The 25,857-nt window shown below is 40.6% G+C and overlaps 1 protein-coding gene across 1 annotated transcript in view; it reads left to right on the top strand.

Moving 5' to 3' along the window:
* PTPRN2 (protein tyrosine phosphatase, receptor type N2) overlaps window positions 1–24,766 on the top strand; it is a 1,174,657-nt gene extending 1,149,891 nt beyond the window's left edge. Inside the window, exons 22-23 of the mRNA XM_019507947.1 lie at window positions 15,459–15,532; window positions 21,356–24,766. Coding sequence (XP_019363492.1) covers window positions 15,459–15,532; window positions 21,356–21,427 — 146 coding nt within the window. The 3' untranslated portion in view covers window positions 21,428–24,766. The remainder of the gene's footprint in view (window positions 1–15,458; window positions 15,533–21,355) is intronic.
* Window positions 24,767–25,857: the final 1,091 nt, after the last annotated feature.

Below are 25,857 nucleotides of genomic sequence, written 5' to 3'. Positions count from 1 at the left end.
TGCGCTTTCAGTGTTTGAAAAAGAGTAGAAAATGATGTCTTTTTTTTTTTTTTTTTTTTGCAAATTAGCAATTGCTTGTTACAATTTTTTTTTAACTAAGAATGCATTTTGGAAGCCATCACCTTGCATGAATGTTAACATTCCTCATTCATATACTGACACTAACAAGCTGAGTGAGAATTTGTTGAGTTCTTTCCACAGGGCTGGGTACCAGTAATTTATTTAGATAAAGTAGTTTGCTAAGGTATTCCTGTTTCTTGTGGTTAGCACCAGCCCTTACTTCTGAAATACAGTAAACTATTACTGGACCATTTCTGGCACAGCAAAAAGAAGCAAGTAAAAAGATTCTGTTATGAAACTTTGCATTTTGCTTTCTAGAACTGGATGGTAGGGATGGCATGGATAATTATTTGAACTGTATAGAGCAGAGATGCTCAACCCCCAACCCGCAAGCCAGTTCCAGCCCACAGGGCTCCAGAGGTCTGGAAATTTGCTGATGGGGGAGCAGTAGCACTGTTCCCCTACTGCCAAATTCCCAGACCCCCCCTCAGGCTATGTGCACTGGATCAGGTGCCCAATATAAATGGGCAGAGGTGGTGCCAGGCCCCCAGAACCCAATTCCAGTGCTGCCCCTGGGACCCAATCCTGAGCCACAGGGGCAGGAGGGAGCAGCGCTGACCTCCTGGGGCCCAGTCTGGGCATGCAGGGTGGGGAGGGGGCAGGGCCAAGTCCTGGCATGCAAGGCTGGATCTGGCCCATGGACTGGCCCTGTGCCACTTATCTGGCCCAGAAGGGCCAAACATTTGAGCACGCCTGGTACAGAGATCTAACAAAGCAGCCAGGCAGCAAGGTGGTGGAATGCATGGGGGCAGCAGCAGCAGCTTCCAGATACTGCTGTGTTACTGGCACAGCTGCATGGCTGCAGTAGCAGCTGATAGTCTTTCCCCCACAAAGTTGGCACCTAAGGTTGCTGTCCCAGCTTTCCCACCCTAGTTATACTGTTGGGAACTGTAGAGGGTAATCCAGCTGGTGATCGGAAGTTCCCTTAGTATTAGTTATCTTGTGTATTGAATCAGTTGAAATGGAAAGGAATTTATTAGGACAATTATGGGCTTTCAAATTCTTTTGGAATACGTTCTAGATTTCAGAATTTGAGAATCCAGTAAATAGAGTGAGCATAGCAATGCCAAACTGAGTGAATCTTCTTCGTGATGTAAAGGGTTCTGTAGTTCTTTCTGGTTTCATCACTACAGTAATATGTTAGCTAATAGGATCCCTTTTTACTAGGTCCTATTGCTTATTTGGCACATGGATCTGAAGAAGAAGAATATAATAAAATAGATGGGTCGCCGCCATTAAATTAGAAGACCTAATAAAAGAAAATACTTGTGTTTTTTCTGTTTAAAAAAAGACATAATCTGCTAATTCTTAGAATCATAGACTCAAAGGACCAGAAGAGCCCTGTAAGATCATCAAGTCCAGTCCCCTGCCATGGGCTGGATGTTACTGGGCTCAAATGAGCTCAATGAGGTGCTTGTCCAGCCTTCTCTTAAACACCTCCAAGGATGGTGATTGCACCACCTCTGCTGGGAGGGTGTTCCAGATTCTAGATATCCTTACAGAAAAGAAGTTTTTCCTAATGTCCAACCTAATTTTTTCCTCAATTAACTTGTGCCCATTGGTTCTCATCCTCCCTGGGGGTTGCCTTTCTGAAGAGTTGCTCTTCTAGATCTTGGTGTTCACCCTTGACATACTTGTTGGTGACTGTCACGTCCCCTCTGTCTTCTCTTGCTCAGACTGAACAAACCCCGTTCCCGGAGTCTGTCCTCATAGGACCTATCCTCCAGGCCCCTAATCATATGGGTGGCCCTTCTCTGTACCCTTTTGAGCTTATCCACATCTTCCTGAAGTGCGGTACCCAGAACTGGACGCAGTGCTCCAGCTGAGGCCTCACCAATGCCGAGTAGAGGGGGAGGAGCACCTCTCTGGATCTGTTCGCAACACATCAGCTGATACACACCAGAGCTCTGTTTGCCCTGTTGGCAACTTCACCGCACTGTTGGCTCATATTCATCCCCTGGTTGATTGCCACCCCCAGGTCCCTTTCAGATGCAGTGCCAGCCAGTGGGCCACCACTCATCGTTTTGTTGCCCTTTATTTCGATTGCCAGCTTGATCTCCATGCCTGCCTTGGCTTTCCATGTCTCATACATGCAGACCCAGGCCACATGATTGTACTCCTCTCTGGATGCTGAACCATTTTTCCATTGCTTATATGCTTCTTTTTTATTTTTCAAAAGTTCCCTGATACCCCTGTTGAGTCAAGTGGGTCTTGTGGCCCCCTTCCCACTTTTTAACCATGTGGGGATGGCTTCTTTTTGAGCAGTGAGAATTACTCTCCTGAACCCCCTTGTATCTTGACCCAGTGGGTCTCAAGGGACCTCTCTCTGCAATCAAACGTGACCTGCAGGGAGGGGTACTGCTCTTTCACATAGAGGGCCGCACCTCCTCCCTCCTTCCCAACCCGATCCTTCCTATAGAGCCTATAACCCTCAACGTCTACTGCCCAGTCATATGTATCATCCCACCAGGTCTCTGTCAGCCCAATGAGGTCAAATTCCTCATCTGCCAGAAGGAATGCCAGTTCATCCTGTTTGTTGCCCAGGCTTCTGGTGTTCCCATAAAGACACCTGAGTTCACCCCAAATTGCCTCAGGTTTACTGTCCCACTTCAAGTGCCTCAGGGCACTGGTACTCATCTGGATATCCCCTACTTGAAAGTCCTCCCTTGGGTCATCTTGGCCAGAGGATTTGTGTACAGCAGTGGAATCTACCCTCTCTCCCCCGGACATTTTGTGTCCTTGTATAATCATTACCCCAAATTCTGTTTTCCAGCTACACTTCTGTAAAGGTGAACATCAGTAAAAAATTTCTGGATTTGTTTCCAGGTAAATGAAAGAACATATGTTTCTAAGAGCCAGGTTTCATTGTAAATGTATCTCTGTAGAGCATGGTGGCTGGGTGGGAACCCAGGGGCAGCGGCTGGATGAGAGCCCAGGGTCACCAGCTCACAGGCTGCTAGTTTGACTGCCTGCCTTATTTAGTATTTCATGGGTATGAAGTGGGATTAGAAAGAAATGGAATTGCTAGGGAAAAACATCGCTGTTTTTATCTTGTAGGTTTGCAGTCATTACACTGGTAAGCTTTGAGGTTTGTATCAGATTTAAATTAGTAATTGAGGGGAAGGAGGGGAGTGGGGAAAGATAGTCACTAAAGCAAGAGGCTGCATTTTCCTTTTCATTTCTGTATTCTCTACCAGCCAGTCCTAAATTGTTGGTAATAATAGCAGTCATGTAATGGTGGGCATGTTTCTGCAGCCTTTTATGATGACAGTTCCTTGGATCCATGTAAACATATTATAGATTAACAACGGCAGTCCTGCAAGTGAGTAACTTTTATGTAATATAACTGGTAATGAGTTACCCAGGAAATGCAATTAAACAATATTACTTGTTGTTGCAGATATTCCCACCAGATAATTGACCACAACAGGAAATGTGCCCCAAGCCACAAGCAAAAGTCCATAGTGGACATTTAGGTCAAAATTTTAATGGTAGGGCCTGCAATAATGGGGAACTTTTACTATTTAGAACTAACTACTTAAAAGCACATTTTGATAGTTTAAATTCTTCCCTTTTCAACAACAGGTTCTGATGAGTAGAACTACATGTATAAACACTTTTAGTAGCTGATTAGCACAGCAGAGTAATCAATTAGTAAAAATTAAAACACAAGTCCATGGAAAGCTTGAACATTTCAGCTAGTATCTGTTCTAAAATGAATTAGAGCCTACTGAAAAGTATTGCTGCTTGATAAAATACCTCAAGCATATATTGTGGGCTGATTTTGCAGATGGTTTCCTTCATGATGTATGGAGGTTATAAACAAAAAGCAAACAAATTATTGATGTGATGTCTTCCTCCCCCCCCACACGCCTTTTTAAAAAAGAGAGAGAGAGAAAGAGACTGGAAGAGTGTAGATTTTCAAAAGTTGTTCTGAGAAGACCCTATTTTTTGAAGATTCTGTGTTCTGGTGATTTTATTAGAAGGTGTTGGAACTGAAAACATGGTAGAAAGCAATCCTAATTATTCAATTTGGGGCACATGAATTGTGAAGAAAGCTTGATCAGACATGGACTATTTCTTGGGAAAGGGAACACGAGGGGGGGTCCGCACAGAGCTTTAGAAGATCGTGAAAGGAATGTATTGATGTCAGTAAGCAGCTTGAGGTAGTAACTAATTTGAAAACAAGGGGTCATGGACTAAAGCTGAGGAAGAGACGAGCATATAAGGAATTTGGAAGCATTTCTTCACACAAAGGGTAGGTTAGAATATAAAAAGTGAAAAAGTCAGGCATAGAAATGGTGCTCTATCCATTCAAGAAGCAGCTGAGCAAATGTTTGGAAAATGAGGCAAATGCCAAGTGAAGAACGACTTTTTTGCAGTTAATCTCAGGCAGTCAATCTATAGATAGATTTCAAGAGAAGTGTTTAATTTGACCAGATGGTATTCTTCTGGCTGTTTAAGATCCAACATATATTATGGCACTAAAGTGTAATTACCAAACAATTGAAACAATTACATTGTGACTTTTATAGCTGGACCAATTCTGTTTTATTATGGCTAAATTCTATTAAAGAATTTGTCCAGAATTACAGCAAATTTTACTCAGTTCACTCTGGGAAGTAACTAGAAGAGGCAGCACTGCTAGCAAGCCTACTTGCAACATAAAATCAGGATAAAATAAGTGTGAACATTTGCAATGTGAACGTTCCAGGTGGACCAGCTGCTGCTGTGCCTCTTTTGTGTCTAATTAATGTGCATATGCAAATTCCAGTAGGGGGCTCCAAGTAACTCTAGGACTTCCCTGAGCAAATTAAGACACACAGATTGTTAACTGAGCATGTTAGCCTTCTGCCCATGTAATACTTGATACATGGATGCATACAAGTCCATGGGGCTGGATACAGTACATCTGAGGGTGCTAAGGGAATTGGCTGATATGATTGTAGAGCCACTGGTCATTATCTGTGAAAACTCTTGGTGATCGGGGAAGGTCATGAACAATTGGAGAAGGACAAGAAGATGAGAAGAGGGAAGATCCAGGGAACTACAGACCAGTCAGCCTCACCTCAGTCCCCCAGAAAAATCATGGAGCTAGTCCTAAAAGGATCCATTTCTAAGCACTTGGAGGAGAAGAAAGTGATCAGGAACAATCAGCATGGATTCACCAAAAGCAAGTCATGCCTGACCAACCTTATTGCCTTCCATGATGAAATGACTGGCTCTGTGGATGCAGGGAAAACAGTGGATGTGATTTACCTTGACTTTAGCAAGGCTTTTGATATGGTCTCCCACAGCATTCTTGTAAACAAGCTAAGGAAGTATGGGTTAGATGAATGGACTGTAAGGTGGACAGAAAGCTGGCTGGATCATTGAGCTCAATGGATAGTAATCAATGGCTCAATGTTGAGTTGGCAGCCAGTATCAAGTGGAGGAGTACCGCAGGGGTTGGTCCTGGGGCTGGTTTTGTTCAATACATTCATTAACAATCTGGAAGATGGGATGGAGTGCACCCTCAGGAAATCTGTGGATAATACCAAGTTGGCGGGGGGAATAGTGGGTATGCTGGAGGGTAGAGCTAGGATTAAGAGGGACCTAGAGAAATTGGAGGATTGGGCCAAAAGGAATGTCATGAGGTTCAGCAAGGACAAGTACAAAGTCCTGCACTTAGGATGGAAGAATCCCATGCACTGCTCCAGGCTTGGACCAACTGGCTAAGCAGCAGGTCTGTAGAAAAAAGACCCGGGGGTTACAGTGGACAGTAAGCTGAGTATGAGCCAACAATGCGCCCTTGTTGCTAAGAAGGCTAACAGTGTTAGTGGGAATATCTATACGTGTATTAATGCACCGTGGTTCCTGCTCATTAAGTTTAGTACCTGTAATAGCAGGTACTAGCTAAAAGCGCAGTCACTGGCACTACTGTGCAATAGTGCTGGTACATGCCTTTTAAGTGACACTAATGCTCAGTAGAGTAATTCTGCTGTGCATTAGCACAATAGCACAGTTTTCATCATGATGCGCTAATGCACCGTAGAATTAATCTGCTGCACATTTAGTGTCTGGTTTAGACGTGCCCACTGGGCTGCATTAGTAGGAGCATTGCCAGCAGATGGAGGGAAGTAATTATTCCCCTCTATTCTGCACTTGTGAGGCTACATCTGGAGTCCTGTGTCCAGTTTGTCCCACTACAGAAAGGATGTGGACAAGTTGGAGAGAGTCCAACAGAGGGCAATGAAAATGGTTAGGGTGCTGGGGCACATGACTTATGTGGAGAGTCTGTAGGAACTGGGCTGCTGACATGGTGGGGGCGGGGAGCGGGGAAACACGCTTTACTGGAAGAAACAGCACGTTAGTTCGACCTCATTGTGGTGCATCTGTATAGATCAGGTGCTTCAACAGGGCTTTTTTCCATTTTTATCTAATAGCTCTTTTAATCAGCTATTAGATAAAAATGCCAAAAAAACCCAACCACTAAAGCACTCAGTCTATAGACTTTGGGTGAACCAGGTCCAACTAATACATTGCCTTTTCTGGATGTGCACTGAGCTTGGCACAGGAGTGCGCTAAGTTTAAAGTAAAACACTGTTTTTGGATTGTTTGTTTTTCCCACATCTGCCAGCAACCATTTAGTTTGCAGAAAAGACCGAGGGAGGATTTAATAGCAGCCTTTAACTACCTGAAGGGGGGGGGCGGGTTCCAACGAGGACGGAGCTGAGCTGTTCTCAGTGGTGGCAGATGACAGAACAAGGAGCAACTGTCACAAGTTGCAGCCAGGGAAGTTTAGGTTAGATATTAGGAAAAACCCTTTTTCACTAGCAGGGCAGTGAAGCACTGGAACAAGTGACCTACAGAGGTGGTGGAATCTCCATTCTCAGACGTTTTTAAGGCCTGGCTTGACAAAGCCGTGGCTGGAATGATCTAGTTAGGAATGGTCTTGCTTTGAGCATGGGGGTGGGCTAGGCTAGATGACCTCCTGAGGTCCCTTCCAACCCTGGTTTCCTGTCAATCTATGATTCTATTATTCAGCAACTGTAGATGCACTAGCCTACAGTTTCTGACACCATTACTAGAAGTCAGGGACTGCTCAGTATTGTGTGAGAGCAGATATACCGTGGAAAATCTAAGGTGGGCTATAGTGCCCAATCTATAACTTTCACTTATACCTGTCATTATCAGATTCTGTTCTTATGCATGTGTGTATATGTAATGCAGCAGTGGTCAGAACTGAAGAGTTATATGCATCTGTCTCCTGAAACTTCCTTGTAGGGGTTGTATTATGGGATGTTTCATAATACTCTATCTCCTACTTAATATGCAGTATTAAGGCTGCATTTCTTTAAGAAGCTGAACATCATCAGCATCAAGGGATATCACTAGGACCATCCCATTGTAAAATGAAACACAGTTGTCCAAAGCTATATAGCTCTGTCATTCTCTCCTTCCCTCCCTCTCCTGGAAATAGGGATTTGTCCTTAAATTTGCACCCATTTATATCCAGGTACAGATTACTGGCTTCTGCATTTTCACGCTGTCAGTAGCCTGTGCATAGTAGTTTGCTCAAGTAGTCGATGCAGAATCAACAAAAATGTCTCTCTCAAGTTAGTAATTTTTCTGCAGTGACAAAGGATGTTGGCTTAAAAATTGACATGCCAATACTGAATCGCAAGCTGTACAAGACTGTTGAAATTGTTGTAATTTAAGACATTTTTTCTGCATTGTACATGGGATATGCAGATTGAGCATTCCTAGGTAACTTTAATGTCCCTTGAGATGCATGACAATAAACACAGGAAATTGTTACATTTATATATGCAACATACATCTACATTTTAATGGTAATGCAAAATAATTGTGTATATGATAACATATTTAGTAGTAAATATTGTGTGTATGAAATTTCTGAATATCTTACCTACTTCCTGCCACAACAGTGCTTAAATGTTCTTTTCTCTACGTGCATGTTTTTACTTTGTGTGTTACTTTTTAAAGAGAGTACAGCTGAATACTGATTTTAAAAATGTATAAGCATTTTTTTGTTTACATAACTAGGTGATTTGGGTGTTAATAACAGAATTTGAGTAAAAATTATTGGGCTCTGGGTTGAAAAAGTGACCATGGACCATAGGTTCAACTTTTTATTCCTACCTCATCCCCAGACATACGCAGTGAAATCCATTTCATTCACCTCGGTCTAGTAATAGGCTTTCAGTGAAAGTGCCAGTCTGAATATATTAGCTTCCCTATTAACCATAGAGATCTTATTTTCCTGCAAAGTCCTGCAGCTTCCCTTCTTCTCTGTTGAGGTTTTTCTGTTATGAGATGGTGTCAAGTGACCCTCCCAGCCAGTAACAGAACTGCGGCACCTGCCTACATGCAAATCAGAATTGGTGAAATCTGTGCAGTTTCTATCTGTTACCTTCAGTTAAAATGTTGTTTTGTTCCAAACATTGTTTACAAGTGTTTTTGTTTTGTTTGCATTGAAGGCAATGCACGGTGAAGCACAAAGAGAGCCGTGGGCAGATCTCGAATTGTGAAAAGGGGGGGGGTGTGCAGATGGCAAGCTGCATCATCACATATAAAACAAAAAGTATTTTCCTCCAGTTAGGAATAAACTAGAAGCTTTACTAATATGCTAGGGGCTTATGGCTGTATTATTCAGTTTGAGTGAAGCAAAAAGAAATATAACTTCACTGTAATGAGTTCAAAACAATCTGGAGGGCTGTGAAATAGGAGCTCTGTTACCAGGAGCAATGTAACAGGCAGCAGAATTGCAGAACAAAGCTTGATTGATGGAACACCACGTCCATTAGAAAGGAGAGGGCCATTAACACCTGGGGAATGAAGAGTTTAGAAGGGATGGGGTCAATCATAATACGCCATGAAGTCAGTTGACTTCCTCAGAACCAGAAATGGTGCTGTCATTGCCAAGCAATGGTTTTAAACTTTGGGTAGATCAGGAATCAAAAGGGGGTGCAAATGAACCAGTGTAACCCCCATCCCCTGTTCCACCCCTGAAGGGAGCCCGTTTTCATCCTACAGGGCCCTTTATGGTCACTTGTGGTTCTTCTACAATATTTTCCAACAAGGAATCCCCTTAAAAGCGAGAGTCTGCATGGGCTATCTGTGGACCAGCAGGCTGGGCCTCTGTCCCTTAGGCTCAGCCCTGCATTGTCCTTGACTGAAGTGCTTTTTATTTAGATACCATGGTTGTTTTTCGCTTTTGCCATTTTCTTCAGAATTGCCTAAAAGGACAAAAATCAGCAGAAGGGGAGAGAGGTGGCTCTCAAAGGTTGTTAGACACAACATGGCAAGAGAGTATTTATTCATCTCATCTCTATGCTGGATCTTCACTATGAAAATTTGTCTCAGTTATTTAGTTATTTTGTTAGTTGTTATTGTTGGTGCAACCTCAACAAGAATGGTCAGGGAGGAGGCAAGTGAAACCACACACTTCTCAATCGTGACCTTTTCTCGCATGGTAAAGTCAATTGTTTAACGTTAAATACCTGATCTAGCAAGCACTTGTCCACCAAAGTACCTTTGCTCATGCAAGTAGTCCCACACCACATGAACATTGTTGTAGAAGTTGTCTGTGGAGAGCTAAAGAGTTTGCAAGTTGCATATGAGACATCTAGGGCCGCTGAGAGACTGCAGCATATGCATGAATAGGTCTACACTTTATGCTGTGGTGCAACAGAACTATTTCAGCTCATTCTCAAGCTAGCTTAGGTATTGGAAGCTTTAATGCAGTCCTGTATCTCTGCTCTTTTAGAACTGTTAGTATTGTGTACTGTTCGATTTAAATATTTATTTTACACAATACTGTTTCCTTGTACTGCCATTTGTTTAGAGCTAGGTTGGGGGGAGTGTTCTTTAGACATACCTCTTGTATGCATCATATGGGGGAAGAATAAAAATGATGTAAATCAGAGTGATCATTAGCTTGGTTTGATTGTGGAGAACCTTCTTGATAGCATTTTGCCAGATCTGAATTATGTGATCATCACCAAAATATGAAACATTCTTGTGTTCTGCTGAAATGTAACACTGTGATCAGACATCTGGATTGTCCTTGCTGACTCAATATCCCTGTCCTTAACAGTTTTTCATGTGTAGTTTTTGCTATTTCATAATATTAAAGCATGCTTCCCTGGGAATGATTCTTCCATGATGTGCCTGACAGCTGTGAATAAAGCATAGTTCATGACTCTTGAGGCTAAAAGGCTGCCAATCAGCAGCATCTTGCAAATATTAATTGGACTTTTTTCAGCTTCTAGGAACATCACTTGAAAGAACAGTATTAGGGACTTTTCAGACTATTTCCTTTGAGATTTTAACAAGCTGGCTTTTAATCTGACCTAACAAGACTCTCTGCCCTTCAAGGCCTAATACAAAATCTATAAAATATAATAAATATAAAAAGATGAATTAAAGCAGAAATGAAATTGAGCACCTTAAATAGTACAAAAGAAATGCACTTGACAGGTCATTTTCTGTATTTCCTTTAGTATTCCATTTTTTCTATCGGGATAAGTGCTTATTCCCCACACGGCTCATATCCTTCTTCTTAAGAATATAATGGAAGTCTTAATGATCCCACATTTGCAACCCCACAATGCAACTCCCATGTCTTTTGTGATCACTACATGAACAACGACAGGTAAAAGCAGAGCTAAAAAAGGAGAAAAAGCTCTTTAAAGAGAAATATGGAGTATTTATTCTAGGTATTCACTAGTCCTTATCCCTGTACTGTCTGAGCACCTCTCAGTCATTAGTGGATTTATCTCTAACACCTGCAAGATAGGGAAGTATTGTTCCATTTTACAGATGATAATCTGAGACACAGCACCCTATTTAATGATTTACCCAAAGGCAAGTGGCAACTCTGTGTCTAAGCCAGGACTTGGACTGAACTGGCCAGAATCTCAGCCCAGTACATAAACAACTAGCCCATTGCTTAATGTTCATAACAAACAAGCTCGCAGCCTTTTAAACAAGTGTACTATCTTTATTTTCTAGAGTGTTTGCCAATATATCTACAAAATGTCTCCAGCAGAAAGCTCCTTTTAATAGATGTAAATGATTAGACTAGTGAAAACATTGGGCCCATTCCTGTTCCCAGTGAAGACATTAAGTGACTTGCCTTTAAGCTGGGTGTAAGGCTTCTGCATAGAAGTAAAATCTCCTAAATGGCCTTCACCAAATAAACTCTGCAAATGCCCATAGCAAGACATGACAGTGTGTTGGAAACTAGATCTTAGGCATTCTCATGAAACTTTGTGTAACATGCAGGCCTTTAGTTACTACAGTAATAATGGTAATATTAATAGTCTATTTAAATATTGGGAGTTGGTGCTAGTAACCTTGGAGAGCCTGTTGTAGTAGAACATGGTTAGTTCAGAGTTATTTATTATATTAAAAAAGACCATGTGAATGTCACATGTTTTTCTCTGACAGAGCAGTGTGGTGGCTCTACCAGTTTATCTGTCTGCAGGCCAGTGTTTAAACCCCATGGGGGCTGCTAATCAGGAGCACCAGCTGCTAAATGCCAGCATGCTGCCTATGCTGCTGCCCAGGGGAGGCGGAGAGGTTGGAGAAGGGATGACCCTAAACTTCAGAAACTGCTTCTCTCCTTGGGGCAAAATCTAATTCAGCTTCACCTTCTCTTGTCTTACTCTTAGTTTTACTCTGCTGATGTTTCTGATGTGGATTACTGTGCATTCACTGGAACTGCTTTGAGCATTTAGAAATGTTATGGTTAATTACTAAGGGCTGGATTTCCTCCTTTACTCACAGTGAGCAGTACTTCATCTGGTGTGCGTGGGCCTGTGGAGCTCAGCAAGACTGCCAGGACTCGGCTCCTATTCAGTTGGAAGGAGGTTGGCAGAATCTGGCCCCTGGTGAATTACTGCAAATGCATATTCTGGAAAAAAAATGCTTTACAAATTCATATTTCACATTACTGCTGCTACTAGAGCAGCTGCTTCATCTCACAATAAATTATATTCTTACATACGTTTAAAACAAGCAAAGAAATCTCTTATTAGAAGGGTATGCAGGGCAAAGCAGACACCAAATTTATTTCCTGTAAGATCTTGACTACGGGGTCTAATGTAGTCAGAGGTGAAAAGACCATTCTTTATACCTTTTGTGCACAGCTTAACTTATTTCTGGAAGCCAGTAGAACTGTAACAACAGAGGAATAGCTGTTGGTAGAAACCATAAACCAAAAAAACCCCTTGCTTTCTTGGCACATTTCACTTTCTTCTTTCCAGTTTCTGTATACACCATATGAGCCCAGTACTTTTAACCCTTTCCTGTAAGATATACATTGCAAGAACAGATAGCAATCTGCTTTCTCCCTATATCATTGTAGGATAGGGTTTGGTGGCAGAACATTTATAATACTTCGGTATTTTTAGAACCATAAGTTCAAGTCTGTCTAGGTCTGATCCAGCCTTTCAGCACCTTTGTGTGTGCAGGGCTTTCAGAAGTCTTTAAAAGCCTTTCAGCGAAGTGATGACATCAGTTACCATCTCTCAGGGTTTTGCTCTAGCACTTCAATTCCCTTTCCCCCACCGTAATTCAGTGTCTTTTCCAAAAATCCTTCCATAGCAGGGGTATGTAAATTCCTTTGGACTGCTTCCTGATGAAGAAAGGATCTATGCTGTAGCCGTGTTGGTCTGAGAAAGACGTACACAAAGCTCTTGGGTCAAAGGCAATACAAGATATCGCCTCTGACTCCGGAGCGTTGTGCATCTCCTGATAAAAAGTGTTGAATATTAGGCCACTGTCCTGTGTTTCTGGCTGGAAAGAGGATGCCTCAGTGTGATGGAGATGACCCTGAATGTCATACAGGCCACTAATGTAATGAGGAAGGATATGGTCAAAGGATTAAGCAGTGAACTGTCATTGACTGTCAGTGCATCTTGGGTGCTTAACTTACATTTTTGCCTTTGAAAACCTCCCCCATTCTCTCTTGCTGCCACTGGTAGGCTTTTCCACCCAGGTGACGTTCACAGCAGAACTGATAAGCTGCAGTTAGATAACAACTACCTAATAGTTTTTAATAGAAAAAGTCCTTGTCACAGAAGAGTTTAAATATATCTCATTATTTCTTTATTAAACCTCAGTTGTTTTAGCCATAGCAAGAACCTAGCTGTGAAATGTGTGGCAGTGTGCTTGGTGGGGGGAAGGATTGGTCATGATGGGAGCTACTGCATCACGCTAATGTTATCTCTTTGCCATTGTCTTCTGCTGTGAATTTTCTTGCTCCAAGATATTTTGCCTTCAAAACAGCTGCGTATCTTTACAATATGATATTCAGTTGATCAGTGTCTCTAGGCGCAAGGTAGCTCTCATCACCATAGTGTCAGAGCAGTATGCAAAAAAAAATGCAAGTAATAAAACAATCTGTCTCTCGCCCTGCCCTCCGTCCCTTGCTTATTAGACCAGAAGCGTGGCCAGCAGCTGGGTGTGTGTCTGAGAGCCAGAACGTGAGTGAATATATCGGGGCGGGTGAGGGGGAGATCTGTCTGATTCTACCTCGTTATCTTCTGTCTTTAGTCAGTAAACTTATTTTGTGCTTAGTAATGATGCACACCCTGAAGCCTGCCTAAAAAGCCTGATGATCCAAGCCTTGACGTCATCCCAGGATTTAGCAAAACCCTTGAACCTTAGGCTTGCGAGTCCAAAAGAATTATTCACATGCGCAAAATTAAGCATGTGCTGAATCAGTAATCAGGGTAATCTTATCAAGTGCTGAATCTTGCTGAATCATAGTAATCTTATCAAGTGTTGTCCACGCTAGCACCTGCGTGATGATAAAACAGTAAGTGCAAGTGCTCGCCACGTCGGCTCTGTGAGCTGCACCAGGAAAAAAAAGGAGCTAAATGCCTCATTTGCACTTTATGATTCTTCTGACTGTTGATTATGAGATTTGAAAAAGTTGGAGTTCATTAAAAAAGGGAAAATATTCAAAATTAACTCTTGCCTGATGCTGACATTTTCAAAGGAAGGTAACAAAGGCAGCCTGCCCTTTATATAGTGCCTGAGCCTCCCTCCCCCCAGTTCTTTACTGTACAATATTCCTAGGTGTTCTAGCCATAGTGACTACGAGCACTTCAACCAAAAAAAAATATGGATATGGTTTTGAAAAGCACATAACTTTGGATTAACTGTGTTCCAAAGGAATGTAATAGTAAAACTTTGAAGACTATAAAACTAAGCAAGCATGTAGGGACAGGCAGAATGTCAATTTTAATTTACTTTTTAAAAAATTTTAAACCGCCACAATGTGTCTTGTTGCAAAGGTGCTTCTGTTCTACAGGTAATGGCAGATTCTGAGAACCGATGTTTATATGGTTTGGGGCAGCAAAGATGGGTGGATATGTAAATTCCCAGTGCATCAGCTATGGTTGAGGAGTGATGTTTTATTGTGCTTCAAGCAGTTGAGAAGTGTCTTCTGTTTCACTTCATTGACAAGAGCTTTCTGTTTTGCCTTTAAAATAAACCCTGTCATTTTCTCTTCAAATCGCTTCCTTATAAATCTTCCTGCAGTATGTGAAGCCTAGGTGATTTTCCCCTTGTGCTGTCTCTGAGTTATCAGCCCATGGTGTGAACCAAAGTCGACTGCTGATACAGATTAACAAACATGCATTTTCAAGGAGGTCTTTACAAATCAATTTGCTGATAGCTTTGGTGATTTGTTTTTTAAGATTTTTTGTTTCTTTTTTCCAAAATAAAACCGCATTAAGCTCTTTGTTGTCCGTTGCCTTTCCTTGGTGTTCTGTACGTGAATATTCTTGAAAAGGTGCTGTTGAATTCTGAGACAGTCTGTTTTGAGAGAGATGCCTGTGCTATTTATATCTGTGCCAACTTCACTGCAATTGGCTTTGAAGGCTTAAAATGGCTGCATCGCATTTGATTTGCAGGGAATGCTTCTTTAAACGCATGGAATTAATAATGGTGAAGGCTTAGGGCCCCGATTCTGCAGAAACTTAATTACAAGCAGTGCTAGCACTGGGGCAGCTTGCAAGTCTACCAAGATGAGTTTTCAATTCCTAACAGATATGCCCTGCACTGTTAATATAGGCCTTTCTTAAGGATTTGTTTTTCTCAGGTTTTTTGTTGAATTGATGCTAAATAAAGATGCTCTTTCCCCTTATTTTTCTATATGAACACAAAAATTGCAGCTGGCTGCAAATTCTGCTGAGAGGTGGATATAATAATTTTCAATTGGACTGTGAGCCCAAAGGGAAACTGATAGCAGGAGATTGACAGATGCAGCATGGATTATCTTCTGCTGTGAACTCAGCCCAATTTGTGGTTTGTTGCAGGTGCTAAAGAGATTGATATTGCTGCTACCCTGGAACACTTGAGGGACCAGAGACCAGGCATGGTCCAGACAAAGGTACTGTCAATAAATCTACTGGGATTTTAAATACATTAAAGGTCTTTGACTGTAGTTGTTTTCGTGACAGAAGCGAGAGGGTATGACCTAATTTAACACAGGTCGCTAGCTGATTACTCTGTTTGGCCTTCTACCAACTGCAGTTTGTTTATGCTGAAGATTTATCTAGGCTACTTCGGTGTTTACTGCTCTTTCTTGTAACATCTCCAATATCTATCTTGATTAACATATATGAAGGACAGTCAAGACAGCAATCTATAGTCCACAAAAGCCATATGCTTAAAAGAATGTTCTTGTTCTGATCCTCAAGGATGGATTATTTTTGTATAGTATTTGCAGTTAATGGTGCATGCATTATTAAAACCAAAAGCCTCCAAGTAATTAAAGAACTTAACTGTTGCATTCAGGTTTTTTGCTGGAAAAAAAAAGGCTAATAGAAGTTAGCTCAGAAGGAAACCAAGTCAAGTATCTTTCTTTAAAAAGAAATCACAGTGTACAAACCCATTTCTGAAATTGTATATATTGCACATAAGGTAAGTGAAACCACACACCTCCCTTGTCTGTCTTCCTTAAAGGTGTGGTATGTTAAGCCTTATGGCTGCGGGCAGATGTGGGGAGAGAAAAAAACAGTGCTTTACTGGAAGAGGAAAAGCGTTAGTTTGACCCAGCTCCCCAGCATCTGTATAGATTGTGCTTCAGCAGGGCTTTTTGGCACTTTTATCTAATAGTGGTTTCAGTCGGCTATTAGATAAAAGCACCAAAAAGTCCTGCTGAAGCACGCAGTCTATACAGCCGTTGAGCAAGCCAAGTCAAATGAATGCAGTGCCTCTTCTGGGCGTACGCTGTGCTTGGCAGGGGGGTGCACCGAGCTGAAAGTAAAGCACTGGGTGGGGGGTGAGGGAGTTGCATCTGTAAGCAGCATATTTGCCTCTTTCTTGATGTGCAAAAAAAGTTGTTATATAATTACTGAGGATAATATTTTTGATAACTTCTACAATGTATATTGTGCTGCCCATGTCAACACAGTCAAGAACTTCTAAAAACAAGTAATATTTGTCTACATGCATCTCAGAGTTCAAGTTCATCTTTGTGCTCTGGCTATTGTAACACCAGTGAAGGATGGAAAGAGATTTTCGGTTATGCTCACTTGACAGTTGTTAGGAGCAGCAGTGTAACGTTCAAGAATCTCATTCATGATAGGGAGACCACCTAAACAGGTGTCTGCTGGTTATGTAGTCAGACATCGGGGAAAGGGTGGGTGGTTGTCTCAGATTCCTAGAGCAGGTGATGTGGACAACCAGAATAGTGATGGTCAGCCTGCCCTGGTTAAACAGGTAGTGATGTGACCATCTGAAACGTTTGGTAAGTGAAAGCGACTTCAGAGTAGACATGGCTTAATAACTTTTCTTAGGAAAGCAACAAGTCCTCCCAATCCCTCCCTTCATTTTTAATCCCCAGTTATGTTGGAAAAACTGGTGGGAGAGAGAGGGGGAAGGTTGGTAGCGTTTCATTAAGCTGAGGTAGAATAATAATAAGAGTCAAAGCTGGCCAATCTTTATCTGCAAGCAAGGTGTAAGATTTCACAAATTCTCCTTTGATAGTGATTTTGAAATGAAAAGAGAACTACAGCAATCAGTATAGCAAATATTTAGTGCTTGAGAAAATGTAAACTCTTATGCTTTCTGTCCACACACCTGCCTGCCTTGCATGGCATATTTGTTTAACCGTGGCTGTTGCCCTATTTTAAGGTCACCTAGATTATAGCTCATTGCACCCAGCAACATAAAACACAGTTCCTTAACTAAAGAATAAGAAAGTGGACTCTAGGTTTGATAACAAATTTAGCTATGTCATTGAAGGAGACGCTGTCCCTCTTCTAAACGTTTATTTGGAGAAACTTCAGAAATAAAATAAATCTGATGCATTATTTGAAAATGGAAAAACTGACTCAGGATTTTGCTTCTTTCTTCCCTTTCCCTCCATCATCACCACTATCTTTCCAAAAACATCCAAATCACTGATTCAAGCTATTGTATTGCAAATTACCAATATCTGCTTACATGCTAGCAGTGTTCAGTCCCTAGAGAATTTTTTTGGATGGATTTAAAGAAACCCATGTGCTTTCCCAACTGAATACAAATGAGGAATATTAGGTTCTTGGAGTAATTTAAAACAATGGATTAAAAGTCAGGTTAGAAATGCCAATTACAGGAGGTCCCTAGGCAAAATAAGCACTGAGTTCCTTCAGCAATGTCTTGTGTTTCCAGCAGACAGCGCTCCATATTTTCAATAATCATGGGAACAATTTGTTAGCGACATTTTGTCTGCTAGGAGCAATCATTTTTTATTCAAAAGCACCAAATATAACAAATGATAATGAAATTTTAACTACAGTCTGCATTTTTGATAGGCACGATGCAGGAGTTTTGGGGAGTTTTGGAGGGGGAATCGCAAAACAGAGTTCCTGCATGTGGGGTAATTTAAAAGGAAAAAAAATGAGTGAATGTACTATCTGAGGTCAGAATAAGTCTTACTTCCCTTCTCTTTGCCCCTACTATGTCTGTCTTCCTGAAAGCTGTACTATTGAGTCAGAGATCTTTGGTCCCTCATACACGATCCATAATCAGGATTGATTTTCTTTTCAGGTTTTATTGGGAATTGGAGCTAAATACTGAGTCATGTTTTTCTAAACATGAGGTTTTACTTTTGTTTCTGTAGTAAAGATAGACCCAAGTAGCACAATTCCTGTCCAGCTTGAAATGGATGTTCAAGTTCTTCTCTACTCCAGTCCCTAATGGACTGAGCCATAACTCGTCTACCCAACTCACTGGGTCCCCTTAAATGGCTAAGACTAAATTTTGTGTAATCTAGATTTAGTTGTAGGAAAAAGATGTGCAAGGTGGTAATCCGGTGTTTCTCTTTATAAAGATCAGTGATGACGTCAGGGGAAGTGACACAATCAACCCCTCCATAATAACTTGTTTTGCACTTCAGGAGAAGACATCAGTATAGCTTAATGCATCACATTTATACAGAGGTGTAACAGGGCAGCTCCATGCCCGGGGCAGTTCTAGCTGCTGTCTTGCTGATTGTGGCAGCATATTCAGCTGCTACTGTAACGGTGGCTGTTCTCATACGAACCCCTCTCACCCAAAATCAGTGCCTGGGGCAGCTGCCCCAGGCCCCCTCCTCCACCCTCAGTTATACTGCTGCACCTGTATGAGGCAGGCAAAAGTAGGTGGCTTTAACTTCTCTTATTAAGCATAGTCGTAGGCTAGAGGGGTAGGATGCAGAGGGGAGAGGTGATAAAAAACCACCCTATACCAAAGAAACCCAGCCCCTCATGTGTGTGTGTCTTTCTGTGCCACCCTTTTCAATGGAAGATGTTAGAGTCGACTGTGAATCTAGATTCTACGGAATATGTTTTGTAAGACAATTTGACTTCCAATTCAGATCTTCAGCTGTTATAACATGGAGTTGCTCCCTTGAACGCTCTTCCAGAGACCATATATGGCACAGTTAGGTTTTCACATTAGCTTGTTTCTGAGGTTCTCTTACAGTAACGTTTTTGCACAGAGTCAGTGGACCGATGCTCATGATAAAGTTTTGCCCTGTTGTTGTTGGTTGGAAGAGGAAGTTGTACCTGTTTTTGCTTTGTTTTTTAGTTTAGACAAGCGTTCACTTTTATCACATTGCGCACAAAGAACCAATGAGCTTTTTAGGGCGTATTTGTAAATGGTTGAATTGTGTTCTTAAATGTATTTGCACCTCTGGAACCAGAACTTCAGCTTGTAAGCCCTGAACTTATTTAACTGGTAAAATTATACAAAGAGCATTTTAGGTGGCTGTATAATTATGAGACAGCAACCTCCCCTCTTCCAGCTTACTGCCTACATCTCGGAAGAGATATCTGATCATCTCTGAAACTTGGCTAGATTACTGTCAGCCCCATGCTTGCTCAGATCAGCCTATTCTGCTGTTATGTTCTCTGTACTCTGGCAAACAAGGAGGAGCAGCTGTACGATTTGCGTTTGATTGCTAGTGCAAGAGCAACATGCTCCAGTCAAAAAGCTGTGAGCACAGTGCCCATGTTGCCAATCTCAGGACAGCCCCAACCTGCAGCTTCTATTGGTAACCTAGCTGCTTCTACTTCCAGCTGAGGCTGACTGATTTGGTTCCAAGCCTACTTTTGTACTCATATTCTTGAGTTACTTTACCCTCAGTAGCCTGATTTGGGTGACAATAGTGGGACTGTCAGGCGGGTACTTGTTCTCCTCTCTGAGCTTCTCCTCCTCAGTAGGTATCCTTCTCTTATGCAGTGTGGCACATATCTGGCATGTACAGGTCTCATTATATTCATTCTGAAATGGCACAACCATCTGAATGACCATCCTTGCTTCCCTCGTGCATTTAGTCAGGCATTTCAGGTCATTGTGCCTGGTTCTCTTGAATGGTCGCTTTCGGTTCCAGGCTTTGCTTTAACCCCAATACAACACTCACCCCTGGTATGTATAGAGCTATTTACAGGGTACTGGTGAGGATGAACGATCATGCTCTGAGAAGGACAGATTTTTGCTTCAAAATTAGCAGACAAAGATGGGCTGGTTTAGCTAAAGATGTTGCTGAGATGAGCACACCACTCATGATATCTGACTGAGATCATATCCTGATTTCTCTTTTCTGTTCCTAACCAGGAACAATATCTGTCATGCTCCTCATGTTGACACAAGAGGGTTTAATCTAAAGACACCTTGAAACATATTAGGTCAACATATGAATTGGAGAAAGTAAAACCAACAGTTTGATGGGAGCCTGAAATAGTAGTTACATATCTATGACTCCTTCTGGTCTTCCATTCTGCTTAGTTAAAGTGCCCCAGCAGCTATTTTTAACCCTGCAGGGGCTTATACACATGATGCTGTGGCAATGCTAGACTGTTCTAATTAGAATGCATCAGAGCACGTGTATAGGCACCCATTAGTACTTGGAAGGCAAATTTCCAACAACGGCCAATACAGAAGCAGCTAGTTGGTTAAGTTTTTACACTTAATAGCACTGAAAAGGTCCTTTCAAATACATGCATAGTTTGTAAATGACCAGGTAGTTATCTAATATTCTCTGATATTTGGTCATTTATGCCAGATATGGGTGCAGAAAAAGTAGTTTCAAGTCATAGTTTTCTCTCTCTATAGATAGATAGATAGATATAGATATATAGCTCTCTCTCTCCCTCATATATATATAGACATGTTAGAAAGGACGTGTTACGTGTGTGTGTGTGTGTGTGTGTGTGTATATGGGAGAGAGAGCTATATATAAAGAGAGATGTATCTATATCAATATATCGCTCATATGAGTGGTGAGACTTAATCTAGTTGATGTCATGATGTCAGTTGGAAATGCTGTTTTAAAGGAGCAACAGACACCTATTTTCCAGAGGCAGCTTGGCCTCATGTGTCAGTCACACACAGATGACAAGTTTCATCTCTGCTTTGGATAGAAATAGCTACTTGTCAACTGCTCCTGGACCTTTTGGCCAAGCAATTGTAAATGTGGCATTGTCTGTGAATAGCCAGCTATAAAAACAAGTACTTTTTGTTTTTCCTATCAGTGGTTCTGAGTAGCAGTATCCTGTCAGATGTACCATATTGCATCAGTAATCCCTGAACATTTATTTTCTTTTCCACTGGAATGGATAGTTTGTCCTGCATATTCATATTTCTTTAATAACATCTGAAGGATGTGTTACAGCAGAATAGGGCAGCAGGCTTCTTGGAAATGTTCTGTTTTATTATTCAGAGGGTGTATTTATTCTCTCCACAGGAGCAGTTTGAGTTTGCATTGACAGCGGTTGCAGAGGAAGTGAATGCAATACTCAAGGCACTTCCACAATGAGCAATTCAGTCTCCTTGAGGTTCCCTGAAGATCCATCCCTCATTTCCTTATCTTCAGTCCATGTGAATGTTGTTGGAAACCATGACCTGACATTAACTGTGTATCTTCTATTGTAACCACATAGTAATAGGGTCCTTACAAATTTCTTTAGCCAGTAAAGGTTCAACAGTTAAAATGTGTATTCTGTATTTTGGTTTTCTTAAACTAAAAAAAAAAAAAGATACATTGAAGCCTCGGATTAAGTGACAGCATTCTATCAAAATCGTTTCACATCCTCGGAGCTCTGAATTTCACACTTTGAAAGCACACGTTCATGTTCTTACTAGCAAATATACAGTATTGTGGGTAATTAGTGCAGTCAATATAGTCTCAGAAAACAGTGTTCTGTTATTTTTTGTAACTTCTCAAAGACTGAATCAGAAGAGTAGGGGACCTGAAAAGGATTGTGATTATTCACACACAGTGTCAAACAAGAGCATGAAACAATGCTGAGGGTGTTAGTAAGCACAAGTCCAGCCTCCTGTATAAAGAGCTGGCACCTCTTCAGGTTGGGCTTTGGCAAGCAAATGTTTTCTTAACTGTTGTTTACTTTTCAGTTTTGCAATGACTGGAAGAAAATCTTAGCACTAAGTAAATAGGCCTGCACAGTTAGTGCATCCGAGGAGAACAAGTTGGTCACATTAATGGGAACCCAAGTTATAAAGAGCAAAGCAATTCTTATTGTGCGCCATTGACCTAACCAAAAATGAGAGGAAAAGGCCTAAGCTCAAGAACTGACTTATAGGCCCCTGTTAGCAGCCCGGTGAATGCTCCGAATTTTTAGGGAAACAGTTAGTTGATTTTACAGGATTACTGGGGAGGAAATTTAAGCTCTTTTCTTTGTATTTTTGCATTATTTTTTCCTTCTAAACCAGTGCTATGCCAGTCTGTTTAGGCCGGAAGAGATATTTCTGTAAGTGCCTCCAAGGCATTCATGGCTGAAGCAACAGTTTTCAATCTACGCTGTATGATTCACGTTGAGTTTGTCTCTATCCAGACATTGGTTCCATTTTTTTGCAGTATGTCTGTAAGTGGTTTTGTATGTAACGTCTGCTTACGCGCATCCATATTTTTGGTTGATTCAGTCTTTTAACGGGAATGAAAACTGCTGATAGAAAACACTTTGCTTTATTTGAATGAAAGAATTATGGGTAAAATTTTCATATGGGCTCCTATTTCCAAGAGGTTTAGGTTTTTAACAGTCGAATTCCCTTTTGAAAATAGTACTGAGGTGCTTTTGAAAATTTTACCCCTATGTCTATAGTTTAAGTTTATATTTTTTCTAAAATTACCTGAAAATGTCGTATGCTTATAGTTTGTGCCAGGTTAAAAGTTTGATTTCATAATTGCAAAACATATCAGTGGTTTTAATTTTAGGGTCTTTTATAGATTTCTATTCAAGGCAGAGTTAAAAATAACATTGCAGAGTTTTGTTAGAACAGGTAAAGTCACCTATTGGAATCAATTACCGTGTCTCAATTTTGTGTTGTAGGCATTGATATTTGGTGATTTCTTCTTAGCAATTAAAGAGTTATTTCAAAAAGCACCAGACGTGTTACTTCTTACATATATTTTTGTATGCTCTTCTTGGTACATGTTCTTGCTTAATTTGTATACCCCATTACCACGGCAGTGCAAAGCAGTTACTGCAGATGCCATCATCCTCTTAAGTACACATACTGTACATTAAGCCACATGTTTATTTTATAGCATAAACATTTTAGAGCTTTCCTAGCAATAACTAAAAAAACTAATGGGGTATGAATGAGAAAATTGCCTTTTTTATTTGATAATTTAGGTTTAACAGGATTCTTTTATTACTTTAGCTAACACAGAATTGCAGATCAGGGGAGATGAAATCTGTTTGAACAATATCTGCAAGTGTTTGAATTAGATTTACTGTGGAAACAGCATGTGGCAGCTTTCTAAAAACACATGTAGCTACATCCAAACAAACCTTCCAGTGATTCAAACTTGGTACATCATGTATGTCACCTTTCCATTGCCAAATAGAATGGCCTCATACTGCAGGGACTCTGTTGTTACTGACTGCCAGGTACCTTTGGAGTTAAGGTCCTTGTACTGCGATTAATTGATATCCTCAAAAGTACTTACTGTCCCATTGACCCCCAACAAATAAGGTCAACGGTCCTCAGTTCATCCAGCTTTTGTAAAGCACCATGTGAGCCCTTTCCAAAATGTTACAACTTTTGTTTAACATTCAAAAATACACTTTTTGTAAGCCAATTCCTTCATAAATATTTAATCATTTATATGTTTCAGGATAATAACATATGGTTGACATCTATTGATTCAGAAGTACCTAAATATTGAGCTCAAATACTGGCCGTCATGTTCAAGAGTTTATTGAGCTCATACTTACAGAAAATCCCTATAAAACTGAGCACAGAATTGTACTATTTCTGTAGGCTTGTAGATCGGAATATAGTTGTTTGTTAATTGGATAGTACAGGATGGCTTAAACTACAGAAAGAGGCATTGTTTAGATTGAGAGTACCTAAGAGTTGAATTTTAAACCCTAATGGTTTAATCTTTAATAAATATTGTAGGATTTTTCCATAAAGTCAGGAAGTCACTGTGACCTTGAAAGCAGGATTCACCTTCTAGCAGTCTAAAGACCATTGCATAGCATTAAAAGGTCATCAGATTTGCTGGTTTTCCCTATTCAGAGCCATCCAAAGGAATTCAGTTTGTGTAGGAAGTGTTGACAACTAATTCTCATAAACATTTGGCAAAAAGAATTCTATTTCCTATAGTCATAATAGAGACTGGACGTACCAGCAAAAAGTGTGTTTCTTTCCCATTGAGTTAAACTGCAATGTCATGTCTTTCCACTCCAAAGGAGATTCCAAACTACCTGATACAATCGGAATCTCAGAATTGGGAAAGCGTCACTTATTTTTCAGGCCGAGTACTTCCTTATGCCTTTGGTAACAGTTCACTTAATCCAAATAACTTTGCAATCATTTTCCTGCATGCATACACCTCAACTGCACCTCCTGCCCAGACTTGGTTGCTGCCACAATTCATTAGCACATCTAGTAGCCTAGGTCTTTGGTGTGTGTATTTTGAGTCCATTTAAGAAAGGGCTCACCTTGGGTTTGTTCCAACAAAACATCTGCCTTAGGGGAAAATAAAATACTGTAAACTTCTGGTCTCAATATTTTGCAAAGCAGCCAGATCATCGCAAAAAACAATTGTCCAAAATTGAAATTTGACTTCTAGGAGTTTACAAGTAAACAGTGAATATTTAATAATGACACTGGCCATTGCCTTAATTAAAAAAAATCCAATTTACAGATGCTATTTGTTCATTTGAAACTTTAATTGCCAAGAATCTAATAGAAAAAATAAAGAAAGATTGAAATTAAGCCAAGGACTAAGAGAAGCCCACTCATCACTGCTGAGATCTAGTGGCTGAGAGGGCTGAGGCATGCTAAAGACCCCTACATTTTCCAGGTATGCCACAGAAAAAGAGAGGCCATTAGGCTGGAAACATCTTCATAAAGGCTGTAGGTGCTAGACATGCTGCAGTGGAGTAGCAACGCTGAAGTAACAATGCTATGACTTGCCATCCTCCCTCCACATGGCAAATTCTCAGAGCAAAAGTTTCATTCCCACTGGTTGCCTAAACATAGTTGCCTAAATCCCACTGCTTAAACTGAAACCCTTGCTCTACTGAAGTCAAGAGGAGTTTTGCCTTCGATTTCATAGCAATTAACATTTCCCATGAGCTTTATCTAACAGTTTTGAATTGGATTGTGGCCAGACTGAATTTTAGCAAAGTATCCAGTTCGCAAATCTAGTTCAGGAGCGAATGAAGGCACACTTTACTTGCAGTTGTTATGAAAAGGCTAAAAAAAAAAATAAAAATCCACATCACAGTAGCCCTGACTCTAACTCTCTCAAATCCACGCATACAAAATCCTAGCACATCCCCCAGGGAAATGACAGCAAAATTACCTATAATTTGTGAGTTTGTGCTTTATTAATCAAGTAGAACATTAATAAAACCCAACCCATTTATAATTAGTGGAATAGGCATTCATTTAAGAAAACTGTTTATTGGAATAGAAAACAAGAATTTGATTAGCTTTGTTACAGAACAATAGCTCTCTTAATTTTCATCCTGCATATTTGTTTAGGATACAGTCTTAGGAAGCAGTTGTGATAATTCACTTTTTAAAATTGTACAGTTTCTATGATTTTTTGCTTTTTAACTGGGAGTACTCTTTGTATATTTGATTATTATATTTTTCTGTTAAAGTAACATTGGGCATGTGAAAAGTTTTTCCCCACTATTGTGTAAAGAAAGAAATAATGTTGGTTTATTGTAAAAAAAAAAAAAAAAAAAAAAAAAAAAAAAAAAA

The sequence above is a fragment of the Gavialis gangeticus genome, unplaced genomic scaffold (assembly GCF_001723915.1).
Source record: "Gavialis gangeticus isolate Ggan-Ray unplaced genomic scaffold, GavGan_comp1, whole genome shotgun sequence".
In the NCBI taxonomy this organism is placed as follows: Eukaryota; Metazoa; Chordata; order Crocodylia; family Gavialidae; genus Gavialis; species Gavialis gangeticus.
The sequence above is the reverse complement of the archived record's forward strand: the minus strand, read 5'-3'. Positions and strand labels throughout refer to the sequence as shown.